Here is a 17,127-nt window from a genome sequence, read left to right on the forward strand (position 1 = left end):
TTTACTTTACCAAATTGACCATCCCAGCCTTGCCATAATGGTCCATTTGATTCACCTTTTATTGTTTATTTTATTTTCACTTACTGAATACGGGACAGACTTGACTGGGGGAAAGAAGGGGAGAAAGAAAGAGGGAAAGAGAAACGGCTGAGAAGAGGGACGGGGGAGAAGGGCAAAAGACAAAAACCAACAGAACGGGCAGAAAAAAAAGAAAAAGAAAAAAAATGCATATATCGATCACCTGGATCACCTGCTGAGAAAGAAAAAAGAAAACAAGCAGAAGAGAACAAGAGTAATAGAATAAACAACATCACAATGATATATGGGAATATGACAGTAAGTACTAAATATTAAACATTATTGTGCAGCACATAAGATCAACAGAACACAGTGTGCTTTGAGGTAGGAGCCAAAAAGGGTGTAGTTTGTGGGTGTGATCACCCGTGTGTACCCCTGTGAGTATGGACGCGCTTGTTTTTTTAAAAGGTTCCTTCATGTAATGATCTGCTAGAGGGTGTGGGGGGGGACACAGCCCCGTCCTCCAGGGCATGAAGCAGGTATGGAGGAGATCAAAACTCCAGACATCCAGAGGCCCCCAGAACACAAGAGACCAAGGAAGACCAACAGAGGGGCAGCCGCGCCACTGTCCCAGAAAGAGCTAAGGAGAGTCCCAGATGAGGGTTCACCCAGCAGCCGCGGAGCAGAAGCCAGGGGGAGTTGCAGTGACGCGCCCGTGAGCTCCGCCGGCAGCCAGCCGTGCCTGAGTGACCGAGCCCCAGGCCGAGAGGCCGGGGGCACCCCACCTCCGAAGTGGCCCGAGGCTCCAGGCCCCGATAAGCGGCCGCCAAGGAGTGAGCCGGTGTGTACCTGGACGCCCATCCCCGGACACAAAGAACCACCAACGCACCGATGTCTGAGGGAGTCCGCCACTGGCAGGGGAAGTGGTGGTGGGGGGAGCAGTGTTGGGTAAGTTACTTTAAAATAGTAACTTAGTTACATTACTAGTTACTTCTCTCAAAAGTAACTCAGTTACTTCAAGTTACTCGTTACTTTCAAAGTAACTAGTTACTAGGGAAAGTAACTTTGGTTTTACTCAGAATTCTCTTGTTAATGTGTTGCTTCCATAACTTTGCCAGTCTTCTAGCTTGCTTACTTGTCACAAGTGCACTGTGCCACCTACCAATAGAAAGGAAAAGATAACGTGCATATTTCCACGAGAGAAATCCCACGCCTGGACCGTCGTTGACTGCTGCCATGATTCTAGCCTACGTCACAGTGTCATGTGCGCCTTTTACATCCAACACAAAAACTGCAGTCGTGGTGCTTTCGATTGTACTCAGAACTCGGAAATTCTGCCTTCTGAATAGGAAGATGTAGGTAACACCAGACTCCAGATGAGCTGCATACAGAGCTGGACTGGGACAGAAAATCGTCCCGGGCATTTTGACTAGAGACCGGCCCACCATTATAGGAAAAATCATAAAGCCTTTGAATGAAAATAAACACTGTTGTGACAGTGATGTTCACTGTTTTGATGGTATATATGCATCAATCTATCAATCGTTTGTTGTAAGATTCAGATAATTATTTTTTAAAAGCTAGACATTTTAAATGAGAATAAGAAAGAAAAGTATTTCTTTGTGCCCACCTTTCCCTTTTAATGCCCTACCTGCCTCCCTGGCAACACTTTGCTAGATCCGCACCTGCACAGTTACCAGCTGTCAGCTACCTAAAAAAGGATCCTGGGGTTATTTGTCTCTCAGAAACAGTTCATAACTTCCCTTCAACTCATTCATGTCACCTAAAAGGTAAACCTGTTTCTCCATCACCTGTTCAGCTCTGATGATCCAGTAAGGACATCTCCTGGTTTCATCTTCATGTTTCCCTCTCACCAGATAACCAAACCATATCATGACCAGCAGCTTTACAGCTGTGGCTCCAGCAAACATCAGCTGATACTAGAAATTAATATTAAATAAATTCTAACAACAGCTGATCAAGCTTAAACGTGCTGCTGTTGTTTAGCGCGACATCGGCTGGTTTCCTCTTTCGGCGCAAAGTGAGCGATAAACAAACAAGAGAGAAAAGCCGATCAGCTGATCATTGATCAGTTTTCATGATTGAAGTAGAAACGGGAGAGGGAGGGGGGAGAATGAGAGAAGAAGAGGCAGCTGTGCAGCAAAGACACAGAATAACTCCAGCTTTGTGCCTTTTTCATTGTAGCTGAATTACGGGACAAACTGTTCCTTTTCACCTCAATAAGAAACGCGTAATATTTTCTCTGAATACCAGACGGGACGGTTGGCAACTCTAATAACTTATGAACAAAATACAGTTCAACATCATTAACTTCATAGCACCCACCCAGCTGTATAGAAACTCTGTCATGCTAGCTATACGCAGTACGGAAAAAGTCAGAATAACGAAAATAAACTCCACCTAAACTTGGTTCATATCTGACCCAGAGAGACTGCAGGTCATAACTTCTTACCTGAAGTTCAGTTCACACTTGGACCGGCGGCCGCCTCGGGTCTCTTTTCCTTCTGCGTCCTTTTTCCTTCATCCACCTGCTGGCCTCCACCACTTGCTAATGTTACTGAATCTGTGGAAGCTCCGCGATAGCCACCACACGAAGTAACGAGTAACGACCCTATCTAAATCCCAGTAACGAGTAACGCGTTCCTGATTTTGGCATAATAACTAGTTACCGTGCTCGTTACCACAATAATAACGTAGTTACTGTAACGCGTTACTTAATAACGCGTTAGTCCCAACACTGGGGGGGAGATAGGCCTCCAAACCTTGGAGGGCCTGAGATGTCCCCAGAGAGGTGGCGTCTGATACCCAACCTGACATATAGACACAGAAATACAGGCACACACATATACAAACATCCATTCCCACCCTCATGCTCTCATATGCACTTACTCCACACTCAACCAACGTGGAGACAGACATAAAGAGACGCTGTACACACGATCACACTCCCCAAGCGTACTCTACGAACCGGGTCTAGGTACCCTTGCCCCTGGAGGGGGGAACTGCACCCAGACCCAGGTGGTGTTACCCTTTTTCCTGCGGTGAGGGGAGGCAGACCGCCCCGACTCCGCAGCAGCAGGGAGGCCCCACACTCCAGACCGCAGGCCAACTCCTACTCCTAGCCCCCCCCGCTCCAGCAGGTCGCAGAGAATGGGGGTGAGAGAAGACTCCAAACCTCCCTCCACCCGCTCATTGTAGTGTTGATGCATGTGTGTTCTAAGGTGCATTTAAAACCCAGGAGGGCATGGAGCTACCTGCCAGAGAGCAGCAGGTAAGCGCATAGTCCCTCCTGCTAGCCCTCAATGTCTACGTGTATTTAAAATTGAGAGGTGGGCAACGACGCCAGGGGTGAGGTGTACACCCTGATGGTACTTTGGATTCCGTGTATCATGCCCACCCCCAAGATCCTATATGTATGTGTAATGTATGGTGGCTGGGAAGTGCAAATCGCAACAAATTAAAAAACCGCAACAAATTACAAAAAAAGCCCACAACAAAATACAAAAAGCCCACAACAAATTACAAAAAGCCCACAACAAATTACAAAAAGCCCACAACAAATTACAAAATCCCCACAACAAAATACAAAAACCCCACAACAAATTACAAAAACCCCACAACAAATTACAAAAACCCCACAACAAATTAAAAATCCTTGACGGAAAGGGATTGTCTGAAATACCGGAAGTGATGTCACGGGGGTGGGCGTGGAAAGGATTTTGGCCCGATCCGCCATTTTGGGGGTCTAAGTGAAAAAGGAGCGAAAGCATAGCCATGGTTCGTTCTTGCTGTGTAGTCCGCTGCAATGTTCGATCGCACGACCGGCAAGAGAATAAGCTTGAAAAGGGTTTGTCTTTTCATTCTTTCCCAACCTGGAAGCAACATGAGGCAGCTCGTGTGTTACCAAACGAAGGCGTCTAGCCTGGATAGCAGCTGTGAGATGAGCTGATATCCTGTTCTCTTCCATCTCCAAATATCTGTTGGTGCTCCAGACATTTTCATTCCGGTAAGTTCTAAATATGTTCATATCACTCTTTATAGCCTATTAGTTTTATTTTCGATGCACTCTGAGGTCATAGCAAATTAGAAAAAAACATCCTACTGAGTGCAGTAGGATTTTGCAGAACTACCTTCTATTTATAGACTTGCTAATTATTTGGCATTATTGCAGCAAACCAGCCTATGAAATGGATGACATCGTGACTGGGTTCCAGCGCTACACAAGAGACCTGCTTCAAACATACCACCATGCCAATCAGATTACTTCTTCCATGTGAGGGTGAAGAGGTGATGCTTCTGGATAAGATGGTGAAGGTTTGCTGCGTTTTGGTGAACAGTGTGATAATAAAACCAGGGGAGAATGAAACTTGCTCCTGTTAAATATTCTTAAGTCTTGTGCTGTATAAATAGCAGTAATTTTTCAAAAGATAAATTGAAGTAATTGATAGTAAATAAAGTAACGTTAGTAGTGGGTGATATCGTGTAAATGCTGTCATGATTTTGTGTAAACATTTTGTCCTTTATAAACTATAAATGACATGGATTCTACATTGTAACTGATGTGATGCTCTATAAAGTGGTTTTAATAAAAAAAGAGCAAAAATTAGTTTGTTTCTTTATTCAACTTTTGAACAGTGGTACTCAGTCAGTACATATTCAGTAAATGCAAATTATTTACATGGCAGTGCACTTCAGGCATAAATCTAGATCCCTATATAAAACATTATGGGTCATTCCCACAACCCACAGCTTTACTGTGTTCCAGCAAAGATTCCAATAGCAGTGACAACTCCTCCACATTAGCAGGTGGGATTTTTCATTTTTGAGGACGGCTCCTTTTACCTGTCAATACGGATGGTCTGTTTATGTTTTGATCCAGAGCCGTTTTTGGGCAGCTGAAGAGGAGAAGTCTATCTTATGGCCAACCTCTGGCTGTATCTTGGTCATATTACCCAGCAAAACCCAGTATGCAGGTTCATCTGTAACAGTCCTTGTGCCACAGATCTGCACTGTTGCTTCTACAGTGGGGCAAAAAAGTATTTAGTCAGCCACCGATTGTGCAAGTTCCCCCACTTAAAATGATGACAGAGGTCAGTAATTTGCACCAGAGGTACACTTCAACTGTGAGAGACAGAATGTGAAAAAAAAATCCATGAATTCACATGGTAGGATTTGTAAAGAATTTATTTGTAAATTAGGGTGGAAAATAAGTATTTGGTCACCTCAAACAAGGAAAATCTCTGGCTCTCACAGACCTGTAACGTCTTCTGTAAGAAGCTTTTCTGTCCCCCACTCGTTACCTGTATGAATGGCACCTGTTTGAACTCATCATCTGTATAAAAGACACCTGTCCACAGCCTCAAACAGTCAGACTCCAAACTCCGCCATGGCCAAGACCAAAGAGCTTTCGAAGGACACCAGGAAAAGTATTGTAGACCTGCACCAGACTGGGAAGAGTGAATCTACAATAGGCAAGCAGCTTGGTGTGAAAAAATCAACTTTGGGAGCAATCATCAGAAAATGGAAGACATACAAGACCACTGATAATCTCCCTCGATCTGGGGCTCCACGCAAGATCTCATCCCGTGGGGTCAAAATGATCATGAGAACGGTGAGCAAAGATCCCAGAACCACATGGGGGGACCTGGTGAATGACCTGCAGAGAGCTGGGACCAAAGTAACAAAGGTCACCATAAGTAACACACTACAACGGCAGGGAATCAAATCCCGCAGTGCCAGACGTGTTGCGCTGCTGAAGCCAGTGCATGTCCAGGCCCGTCTGAAGTTTGCCAGAGAGCACATGGATGATACAGCAGAGGATTGGGAGAATGTCATGTGGTCAGATGAAACCAAAGTAGAACTTTTTGGTATAAACTCAACTCGTCGTGTTTGGAGGAAGAAGAATACTGAGTTGCATCCCAAGAACACCATACCTACTGTGAAGCATGGGGGTGGAAACATCATGCTATGGGGCTGTTTTTCTGCCAAGGGGACAGGACGACTGATCCGTGTTAAGGACAGAATGAATGGGGCCATGTATCGTGAGATTTTGAGCCAAAACCTCCTTCCATCAGTGAGAACTTTGAAGATGAAACGAGGCTGGGTCTTCCAACATGACAATGATCCAAAACACACCGCCCGGGCAACAAAGGAGTGGCTCCGTAAGAAGCATTTGAAAGTCCTGGAGTGGCCTAGCCAGTCTCCAGACCTCAACCCCATAGAAAATCTGTGGCGGGAGTTGAAAGTCCGTGTTGCTCGGTGACAGCCCCAAAACATCACTGCTCTCGAGAAGATCTGCATGGAGGAATGGGCCAAAATACCAGCTACTGTGTGTGCAAACCTGGTAAAGACCTATAGTAAACGTTTGACCTCTGTTATTGCCAACAAAGGTTATGTTACAAAGTATTGAGTTGTATTTTTGTTATTGACCAAATACTTATTTTCCACCCTGATTTACGAATAAATTCTTTACAAATCCTACCATGTGGATTCATGGATTTTTTTTTTTCACATTCTGTCTCTCACAGTTGAAGTGTACCTCTGGTGCAAATTACTGACCTCTGTCATCATTTTAAGTGGGGGAACTTGCACAATCGGTGGCTGACTAAATACTTTTTTGCCCCACTGTACATTAAACAGAAGAGCAGCGCCATGGATGCAGGTCTCCACGACTCCGGCCATACAGGTGCAGCGGGCGGCTTCAACCTTCCCTGTGATGCTCACAATGACCCATGGCTGCAATGCTGGTTCATTCAGTCTTTGAGAGTGCAGTACCTGAAACATACAAAGTTAATTTAAAGACAAGGACTCTAATGAGCCAAGGCCGACATAAATGTGTTTTATCTACTTTCAAATCCATTTTATCATAATGTAACAAAGTATTTAGAAAGTTAGCACATACATGTAATTGTTCATTTTTTTTTTATGTATCCATCTATAGAACGCTGCATGTTATATTCCAAATCTGCCTGTTCTCTTTCAGAAACCTGCCTTCAGAAAATGAACCTAAAGTATGTAATGCAAGGATGTGATCACTTTCAAGATGGAGAAAGCATAAAGTTTGACTTTAGGTGACAATTATGGACACGTAATATGATAAGGAGATTCTGCAGGTCATTAATCAATGTATTATAGTAAAAAATTTATTTTTTGTGACACAGGACACAAACATGGAAGCAAGATATATAATTAGGATTATTTATAATAAATATGAATAAATAATTGCAATTTCTTTAACCATTGAGAATAACTAAATCCTTCAGGACAATGTCACATCAATGCACTGAACTCACTATGGCTACGTTCACACTGGCGGTCTTAATGCTCAATTCCGATATTTTTTTTTATTTAAATCTGATTTTGTGTCTGCTTGTTCACACTACAAATAAAATGTGACAGCAAACGCAGTCCTTTGTGAACCCTCAAAGTGGCCCGCATACGCAAAAGCAGACGTCACACACAACACGCTCTGTTTAGACCCAGACCAAACAGTATTGTTTGACTGATGGCCCTTAATATAAAGACTTGTTTCAGACTTTAAGGATAATTATTAGGCCATATATAAATAACAAAATAACTTAAAGCAAACTTGGACAACGTAAAGTCTGTCCAACGTAAAGTCTTGTTGTTTTAGAGAGGAACGGTGCTTCAAAGGATAGTTGCAGATTTCTGTCAGAATCTGCAGATTATACAGTATAAATAAATGTTCACATTATCTTCCCAACAGTTTCACTAACATCTGCACGGGATGCACACGAAGCGCTTGTGTGTTCTCAATGTCTTCTCCAGCGCTGATAATTGGCATATGTTTTGTGTCAGTGAAATAAAAGACGGATTTAATGCGACATGACCATTCAAACAGCAGTCGCTTTCTAAAACATCAGATATGTATCGGATTAAGTACCACATACGAAAGTGACCCAGATCGGATTTGAAAATAACGGATTTGTGCTGTTTTTACACCGTCATACCATGATTGGATATGGGTCGCATATGGTCAAAAAAGTCGGATTGGATGCGCTTTCGCGTGCAGTGTGAACGTAGCCAGAGCCTCCGCATGTTCTCACTCTAATTTGCATCTCATGAATGAATTTATGATTGCACTAATTTGAATGTTCGGGAGAAAATCAAACGCATTTTACTCACAGTACCCTACAAACATCACTGCGGTTTAGTTTTCTGTCTTCATTTATGTTGGAAGTGATAGCAGAGCTGTACGTTTGAATTTGTTTCCAAAATCCCTCATTTAGATGGAAGCTAGCGAGCTAACTTCCTGCTAATTTCTAACTCTGTTAAATGTCATATATTCCGTTTAGTTTTCATGGTTGCCTGGATGATAAACTCAATTGTTACACATGGTAGAGCAGAACGCTGATCATTTTATTACAGATGAAAGACTTTAGATAGTTTTTCAACTCTCAGTGATGCCACAGTGATCCTGTGATTTATGGACGTGCAGCTGAGTTTGAGCCCAGACACGGCTAGTGACGTCAGACTTAAAGACCGGATAAAGAGTGATATGAACATATCTATAACTTACGGGAATGAAAATGTCTGGAGCACACCAACAGATATTTGGAGATGGAAGAGAACTGGATATCAGCTCATCTCACAGCTGCTATCCAGACTAGACGCATTCTTTTGGTAACATCCGATACATGAGCTGCCTCATGTTGCTTCCAGGTGGGGAAAGAATGAAAAGATAAACCATTTTCAACCTTATTCCCTTGCCGGTCGTGCGATCTAAGTTTACAACCGACCGCACAGCAAGTACGAACCATAGCTGGTGTTATCCGTGTACTTTCGCTCTTTCGCTAGCGCTTTGTTCGGCCCAGAAATGTGGCGCCTCAACCAAAAATCCTGGTCACGCCCCCTCTCGTGACATCACGCTTGTGTCACTTCCGGTATTTCAGACAATCCCTTTCCGTCAAGGATTTTTAATTTGTTGTGGGCTTTTTGTAATTTGTTGTGGGCTTTTTGTATTTTGTTGTGGGCTTTTTGTAATTTGTTGTGGTTTTTTTTTTAATTTGTTGCGATTTGCACTTCCCAGCCACCGTAGTAATGAGAGTGTGAGTAATGTGAATGTCTAAGCTGTGGGATAAAATTGAGGCAGAGGCAGCCAGAAGGGGACAGAGGGGGGTAGCCTCCTCTGCACCCTGGTGACATACCCCTACTCCAAGGCCCTGCATGTGTGGGTGGTTGTGGTGGAGCGGGAAGGGGGAGCAAACATTATTAGATCCTTCAGCATTACTGTATCATGAGATATGATAATATTGTCCTCTAGTGGACGTGTCTCTAACTGCAAAACAGACAAACAGACGGAAAAAAAAAAAACAGTAGAGGAGCCCCCCCAGAATTGTCTGAGACAGCAAAAAACAAGAGTGAATTTCAAACCACATTTTTTTTAAAGAGTAACTTTGCGAACAATTTTTTTCTTTTGTTTTTCACATCTACTTTTAGTTCTTAGCTCAGTTTTAGTTAACTATAATAACCGCATCAGAATCTGCTTCAGCTCCAAGTGTTGCCTTGGAGTTGAGGTTTCCATCATCTACCTGATAAATTGTGTCCATGCACTGTGAAGGTTATGTTTTTCGACTTTTCTAGTTCATACCATCAGGCCAACCTTCCTGGCTGATAAACTGATGCATGTGGATGCCTCTCTTGTGTCCTGGATTGTGGATTACCTGACAGGAAGGCCACAATATCTGCGTCTTCAACACTTTGTGTCTTCCACAGAGATCAGCAACACACTCGTATCAGAAAATAAACCGGACTGCATTAAAAGCATCACTGCATTCTGCAGGAAGGGCCCGAGTCGTATCTATTTTCTGAAGCAGCTGAGATCTTTTAACATGTATCGGACAGCGCTCAGGATTTTCTCTGAGTCTGTTGTGGTCAGTGCCATCCTCTTTGCTGTTGCATGCTGGGACAGCAGGATGAGGGTCACAGATGCCAACATATTATTGATAGAAAGGTAAAAAAGATGGATGAGATAATGAAGCTGTTTTCTAATGAAAGTTTCTGTTAAAGGTGTTATTATTTGGAACTTTGTCCATGTTTATTACGAGCATTAATGCTATAACTGTCACGATACTGGGTTTTGTACCCAGTGTTTTCTGTTTGGTAAATATCACTACCATTTGTAGTTTTTAGTTTAAATATTACCTTTGCTTTGGTTAGGTTTTCGTTCTGATTTTGTATTCATCGTTTTCTTTGTTATTCTCAAGTTTTTCTAGTCCTCCTGTGTTGTCTATGCCTCATCTACGTTTCTGTGTCCATGTTTAGTGAGTTTGTCTTTGTGTTTACTTTGGCCTGTCAAAATCAGGTGTTAGTCTCAGTCTAAGTGTTGGTTCCCTGTTTTATTTTGATAGTCTTTTGCCCTGTGTGTGTTGTGTTCAGTTTTTCTTTGCTCGTTTTCATTAATTGATTCTGTTCACTTGCACCTTGTTTTCCCCAGCAGTGTCTCTTTCCCCCATAGCCTCATGTCTTTTCAAGTCTATTCAAATTTCCCTCTGTTCAAGTTTTTAGTTTAGGTTTTTGTTCCTGAGCTCTGGCAATAAAGCTGTTTGAGTTTAGTTAAGCCTGTCTGCCAAGTCCTGCATTTTGGGTTCTCTCACTGCTTGGCACACACCCTCACTTGATAGTAACAGTAAAAATATGACAGTAAAACCAAAAGTATTACAATTCTTAGTGATCAGCAATCATTAAAATCAATTGTCCCTCAGTGTAAAATATAGAAAGATTGGTGAAAACTTGGCACATAACATAATCGAGTAATGACATTTACAGTCCTCACTTGTTGAAGGTTAAGCAGAGAACAATAGAAAATGTTACCAACGTGTGCAGAATGGCTCAGAAAAGATGATCAGATCCCTCAGCATCAAGACTGTTGCATTAAACATGGAGTTGCTGACACAATGAGCAGTAATTATGGTCCCTTCTGGTCTCAAATTACTAAACAACAGAACAAGAGAGAAGGTGCTAAAGGAATCTGAAATTGTGCTTGTTTTTCAGCATTCAAACAATAAATCACAGAATCTGAGGCAGGAAACAACAAGAGTGAATGTTGAACACAATTTTTATTTAAAATTTTACAGTGTTTATCTCTGTGGTTGAAGACCTGTTGTCACTTCTGAGTGTTGCTCAAATGTGGTAAAAGCTGTCACTTTTAGGCCACACCCAGCACCCATGTGTAACCAGTATCAAAAAAAAGTCTGCATCTCCACAGCAGTTCATGTTGCACAGTGAGCTTGAATCTGGGGTTTCTTGATCACCACAGACGTTTGTATTCATCACAAACCATAAACCACCATAATTAGATATGGACAAAAGCTTTAACACACAGCTTTCTTCTCAACAGCTTAAAGCACCTGAGGTGACTATTTATTGCGCATTTATTTAAAATACAAGTGCACGCAGCAGAGTCGACAAAAGATTGAAAGGAAAAGGAAGGAAGTTTGGTATTAGCCTCAAAGCTGCACAAGATGTGAAACCACTGAATATGAAACAACAGTCAATCTTCCCCCCCTAACCTTTCACTCTGAAAAGAAGAACAGCTTAGGTGACCGATGACTTACTTTTTTTTTTTTATTCAAGCTTTCACTGTCAATGTTAAACGTTAAAGTCTGGACTACAACAATCATGCCGTGCAGGAATGCTTGTCGTCTCTTTGTGGGTGTCATCATTTACATCACAGGTATCAGTGATTATTTATTTGTCCCTATTTAAGAATGAAAGTAACCATAGCTAATCCTACTACATTATTTATAGATGACAACTTTGAGTTCAGATTAGTTCAAAATGTAAACTACAGAATATCTCTCTCTTTTTGACAGAAAGGTTTTTTTCTAAAGAAAGTTTCTGTTTAAGGTGTTAATGGAGGAGAAACCAGGATCTGTGCTCTCAAAGGTTCATCAGTGGATCTGCACTGCTCACATCAACATCTGACTTCAAGCAGAAAATGGTTCACTATCCAATGGAAGGGAAATTATGTTCAGAGTGAGCTCTCTGTGGATGGACAACGTGTAACGTACAACATCTCTGATAAGAAAAACCCAACTTTAACCATCAATGATCTAAGAGAGAGTGACGCAAACGCTTACTGCTGTATGAAGACTACAGACAGTCCACAACTCTGTTGGCTCAACAGAATTACTCTTCAAGTTGTTGCAGGTACAGTGACTTTTACTCATTAATAACTTTCCAAATGACATCATTGTATAAGTTGTTGTCCATCATCCTCTCAGAGCTGCAGGTAAAGGTGATTCCTGCCACAGAGGGACAGACAGTAACACTGATGTGCAGCAGCAGCTGTCCTCTGACTGAAAAGCCTGCAGCCTACATCTGGTACAAGAACAGAGAGTTTCTCTATGAGGACTGGTCTCCCTGGTACCAAGAGCTGCTCAGCAGTGAGGAAGCAGTCACATACTCCTGTGCTGTCAAAGGCTACGAGCATCTCAGAGCCCCTCAAGTCTCTGTGGGTGAGTCATGATGCTTATTCTGCTATATTATTTGACAATAAATAAATTCAATATGAACAGAAATCTCAATTCTAAATATAAAAATAATCTTCTTACAAATATTTAATTGCATTACTTTTTCTTCAGATTCCATCACAGCAACCTGCTTCAGTGTGACTTATGCTTATGGAGACATGTGTTCTTATAAACAGACACCAGTGGATGAGCCGTGCTCCATCACATATCCCAGAGGTGAAGTTGTACAAAAATAACACCACCAAAACTCACATGTCAGATTTGTTGAGTCCAACATTTGTATGAATTATATAAACTTTATGAATATATCTATGCACAGTAACGGGAAGTGTATTTATCTTTTATCAACAGAGCTTCATGTTCAAAGGACTTCTTCCATTTCTGGGTTTGTTACACTGGCTTGTAGTACAAGATGTAACCTGACAGACCCTCAGACTATCTACCTCTGGTACCACAACAAACAAAGCTATTATGAGAATCAACATTATTCAGTTCAAAACTCTTCAAGAGGCACATTTTCTTGTGCAGTTAAAAGCCACAAACGTCTTCAGTCTACAGAAGTTTGTATGTGTTAAAAAAAAATATTGATTCACTGACATCCTGAAATATAGACCAGTCAGTCATTTCAAAATCCATCTATATTTCAGGTGTTCAGGATAAAAACTGCTGGAGAGTGAATTATGTCAGCAGGAGAATCTGTGCTCTGGAAGGATCTTCAGTGAACATCACAAGTGAATACTCACATCCTGATAACATGAAGCCAGAGTTTAAATGGAGAAAAGATAAAGTGGAAGATGAAGAGCTGATTGAGGCTGCAGGTCGTGTGGAGTATCAGGACAACATGAAGAACCAACACATCCTGACCATCAACAACCTGAAGAAGAATGACTCAGGAGGATACACATTCAGATTCAACAAAGATCATGAAGGATGGACACAGTCTGATCTGCCTGGAGTCTTTTTGATTGTCACAGGTAAATCTAAACTCCTCACTCAGCAGACTTTACTCATTAACAGGATTGTGAAAATATTCCGTTACAGAGCAAGGATCAAAAGCAAACAGACATTTTCCTTTTATAGAAAAATTCACCCTTTCGGTGTAATTTTTTTTTTTGTACAGTCAGATCAAGTGAAAAAAACATTATTTTTGACTTTTAAAATATATAAAACTATTTTATAATCTTGATCAAATATTTTCTAATGAGCACTTTGCTATATATATCAAATACACACAAATATTCATTTTCCTATTCACAGAAATTAAGAAAATGATAGTCATTCAAGTTTCACGTTGGATTGAGCAAATATCACAAGGTGGAATATTAAAAAAAAACATCTATATAACCCACACGTAACCTAGAACAGTAACAATAATGGCATGAATAGCTGAAAAGAAATTAATAACCCCAGTTATCAGACAAATACAATGAAATAAAGCAAACAATCCCTGTAAAATGTCACAGAAATGAAGAACTGAGCTTCATTAAATTTTATGTTTTTTCACTTAAAACATGGCATTACTCACTAAACATGATTTAAAAATGACACTGACGGAGTCTGGAGTCTAATAATAATAATAATTATTATTATTATTGTATGTTCTTCTTCCAGAGCTGAGAGTGCAGATGAGTCCTTCTGCAGTGGTGACAGAGGGTCAGAGAGTCACACTGACCTGCAGCACCAGCTGTCCTCTGACTGACAACACAAACTACATTTGGTACTTGAACAGTCGACCTCTGACCCCGAGAGAGAACCAGAACAAACATCTGATCCTAGACCCAGTCAGCAGGGAGGATGCAGGAAGCTACTCCTGTGCTGTGAAAACCAACAAAGAGATCAGCTCTGCTCCAAAGACTCTCACTGTCCAAAGTATCACAGGAACATGGACACCAGCAGCTGCAGGAGTTTCTGCAGCTCTGCTCCTTTTAATACCTCTCACTGTCTACTGGTGCAGGAGGTAAGCTACACTGTCTCATCTGTCATACCTGTCATGGTTAAACGGTAGCTCAGGAGTTAGAGCAGGTCATCTGTTGATCAAAAGGTTGGTGGTTTGATTTTTGGCTCCCTCAGTCTGCATGCCAAATATCCTTGGGCAAGATACTAACCACCACTTGCTCTCCGATGCATCCATCAGAGTATGAATGTGTATGCTAGTGAGAAAGCATAGAGTGAATGTGGCATGTTGTATAGAGTGCTTTGAGTACTCCAGGAGTGCAGAGAAACGCTATCTAAAAATCACTACATTTACCAAATGTTTTAACATTTTATTTATTTATTTTTGTGCAATAGAAAAAAGAGGACTTCCAGTCAGTCTCCAAGACAAGAAACTTCAGATAATAAACAGGTTAAAAAAACCTCTCATTTTCTCTTCACAGGAATAATAATTCATTCTCCATCACAGAAAAACTTTAAAATCACTCATCATGCTTTTTTTTTCTCACTTACATCCTAACCTCTTGTAGCCTTTTTATCACTGGAGCTCACCACCTACCTCGATTATGTTTCTACTCAACAGTTGTATTTTTTGTGTGACTAAAACACATTCACATTATGACACAGCATCATCAGCTGCATCTGCACACATCTAAAGCTCTTTTGGGGAGGAGACCACTGAACTGTTATCCATAAAAAATCCTGACCATCCTCTGCACAAAATGCTAGCCATTAGGGCTGCAGCTATTGGTTATTTTAGTAATTCAGTATTTCATCAATTATTCCATTGATTAATTGAATAATAAGAAATACTTTTAGCTTCATTAATGACGATAATAAATCAAAAAATGTACTCCTTTTTGTTTCAATTTTAAAAATTGCTGTGTTTTACTGCATACAAAGAATGAAAGGAAAAAACTAAACTATTTAAATCTGATAGATATCATACATCAAAACTTTTTGCAAAATGTACAACATTTGCAAAAAAGTAATTTCTTTATTTGAATGAGGCAAAAACTGAATCCTTAGTGTTAAATAACCCAGTGCTCATATCATTTGTCTTCTTTCTGTAGATGCACCCTGGTCCCATTTATGAAAACATCTCAGCTCATTACAGCAGAATGCAGGTTAATACTCAACATCAACAAGATTTCTACTCCAAAGAAGCTGATCTTCATGCCAGCGAAGCTGAGCTCTATGCCAAGGAAGCAGAAGTCGACGAAATTGAAACTAATATCTACTGCAGCATCGAATCGTTGTGATTTAACTAAAAAAAAATCATTTAAAGGGAGCATTCACTGATTGGGATAATAATAAACTATCACAGAAGGGACACCACAACTGATAAGTAGAGAGTAAAAATCATATATCATAGTGGAAAATAAAATACAAGAGTAAGAAAAGTAGTAGTGTTTAGAAAAATAGAAATGCTGCAGCTGATGAAATGTGTTGTACATGTCCTGCAAAATACAACACAACTTCAAATTATATGCACATGCAAGCTGAACTACTGTACTGGATAGTTTAGAGCTTTGGCAAAATGTCTGTAAAACTGAACCGATGAAACATTAAAGTCATCGTGCTGGCATTTTTCTCTCTTCTTCTGGACCACAAAATAGCTCCATCACTTTACGTACCTCCACCGTTATACTGCCCGCCCTGAAAAGTTTTTATTAAAAATATATCTGTCTCCTCCGCTTGCTCACAACTTCTATGGGGAGAGAAAAAAAAATGCACAAATACATGACAGGTGTGCCATTCTTCCCAGTGGTGCTGCTCCAACACTGCCCTTCCTCTCCCTCTGACAGCCAGCCACAAACCGCACCCAGCTGCCATATACCTTCATGCCGCCAACAGAGGAAGTCAGCCATAGCCATCTGTGCCCCCAGCATCTGTACTACCTAAAATGTTTTTTAAAATGTGGTTGAACCTTTACAACATCGCATGGTCTGAACAGACGATGAATGGGCACCCCAGCACATAATAGCGCGAAGAGCTGACCAAACACTCTTTTTCAGAGTTATAGTGACATTCATGCTCTGACAATTTCCAGAGTGCTTGCTTCAGACTTCAGACTTGCCATCAGTCTGTCCACTGAACCAGATCTAAGCCAATTTTCCATGTGAGGTCAGTCAGGGGACTGGTTAGAGCCACAGAGTTCAGGATAAACCTCTGGTTGTACCCACCCAGCATTAGGGACTGCCTCGCCTATTTTTTCGCCCTTGGCCACAGGCAAGCCATGTTGGCATCTGCTTTGCCCATTTGTTGAACTGGGGCACCCCTTCAGAAGAGGCAGCAAGTGCACAGTCCATTCCTCCATTGACCACTTGAATGGTGTTGCTGTCTCCTCAAACATCTCCATAAAGAAAAATACACCATTTGCTTCTTTTGTTTTGAATAGTGTGGATTTGGCAAATTGCATCACTCACCCAGCTGACCATTTCCCAGACAGCAACTTCTGCAACACCTAGATCTGTCTATGCCCGACTACCTGCAGTGGGTCCAAGTGCTGTCTGGTCACTGCTGCCTTCTCTGTGTGGATGGCAGCTTCCTCTACCAACATTTCCTCCAGAGCACTCCCTGTGAAAAAAAAACAACAACACGTTAGTAGATCAGATATGAAAGGTGAAGCCCAAAGAGGTCCCAGTGGTGTAGTGTTATG

At 41.4% G+C, this 17,127-nt stretch overlaps 1 protein-coding gene across 1 annotated transcript; it reads left to right on the forward strand.

Moving 5' to 3' along the window:
* Nucleotides 1–11,630: 11,630 nt before the first annotated feature.
* On the forward strand, nt 11,631–16,053 carry LOC120715369 (B-cell receptor CD22-like). Its single transcript, XM_040002370.1, has 9 exons — nt 11,631–11,734; nt 11,908–12,210; nt 12,285–12,518; nt 12,645–12,749; nt 12,885–13,097; nt 13,181–13,507; nt 14,145–14,490; nt 14,823–14,877; nt 15,539–16,053. The coding sequence occupies exons 1-9, from the start codon at nt 11,647–11,649 to the stop codon at nt 15,725–15,727; spliced, it is 1,860 nt and encodes a 619-aa protein (XP_039858304.1). The 5' UTR covers nt 11,631–11,646; the 3' UTR covers nt 15,728–16,053.
* Nucleotides 16,054–17,127: the final 1,074 nt, after the last annotated feature.

The sequence above is a fragment of the Simochromis diagramma genome, unplaced genomic scaffold (assembly GCF_900408965.1).
Source record: "Simochromis diagramma unplaced genomic scaffold, fSimDia1.1 OVJJ01000798.1, whole genome shotgun sequence".
In the NCBI taxonomy this organism is placed as follows: Eukaryota; Metazoa; Chordata; class Actinopteri; order Cichliformes; family Cichlidae; genus Simochromis; species Simochromis diagramma.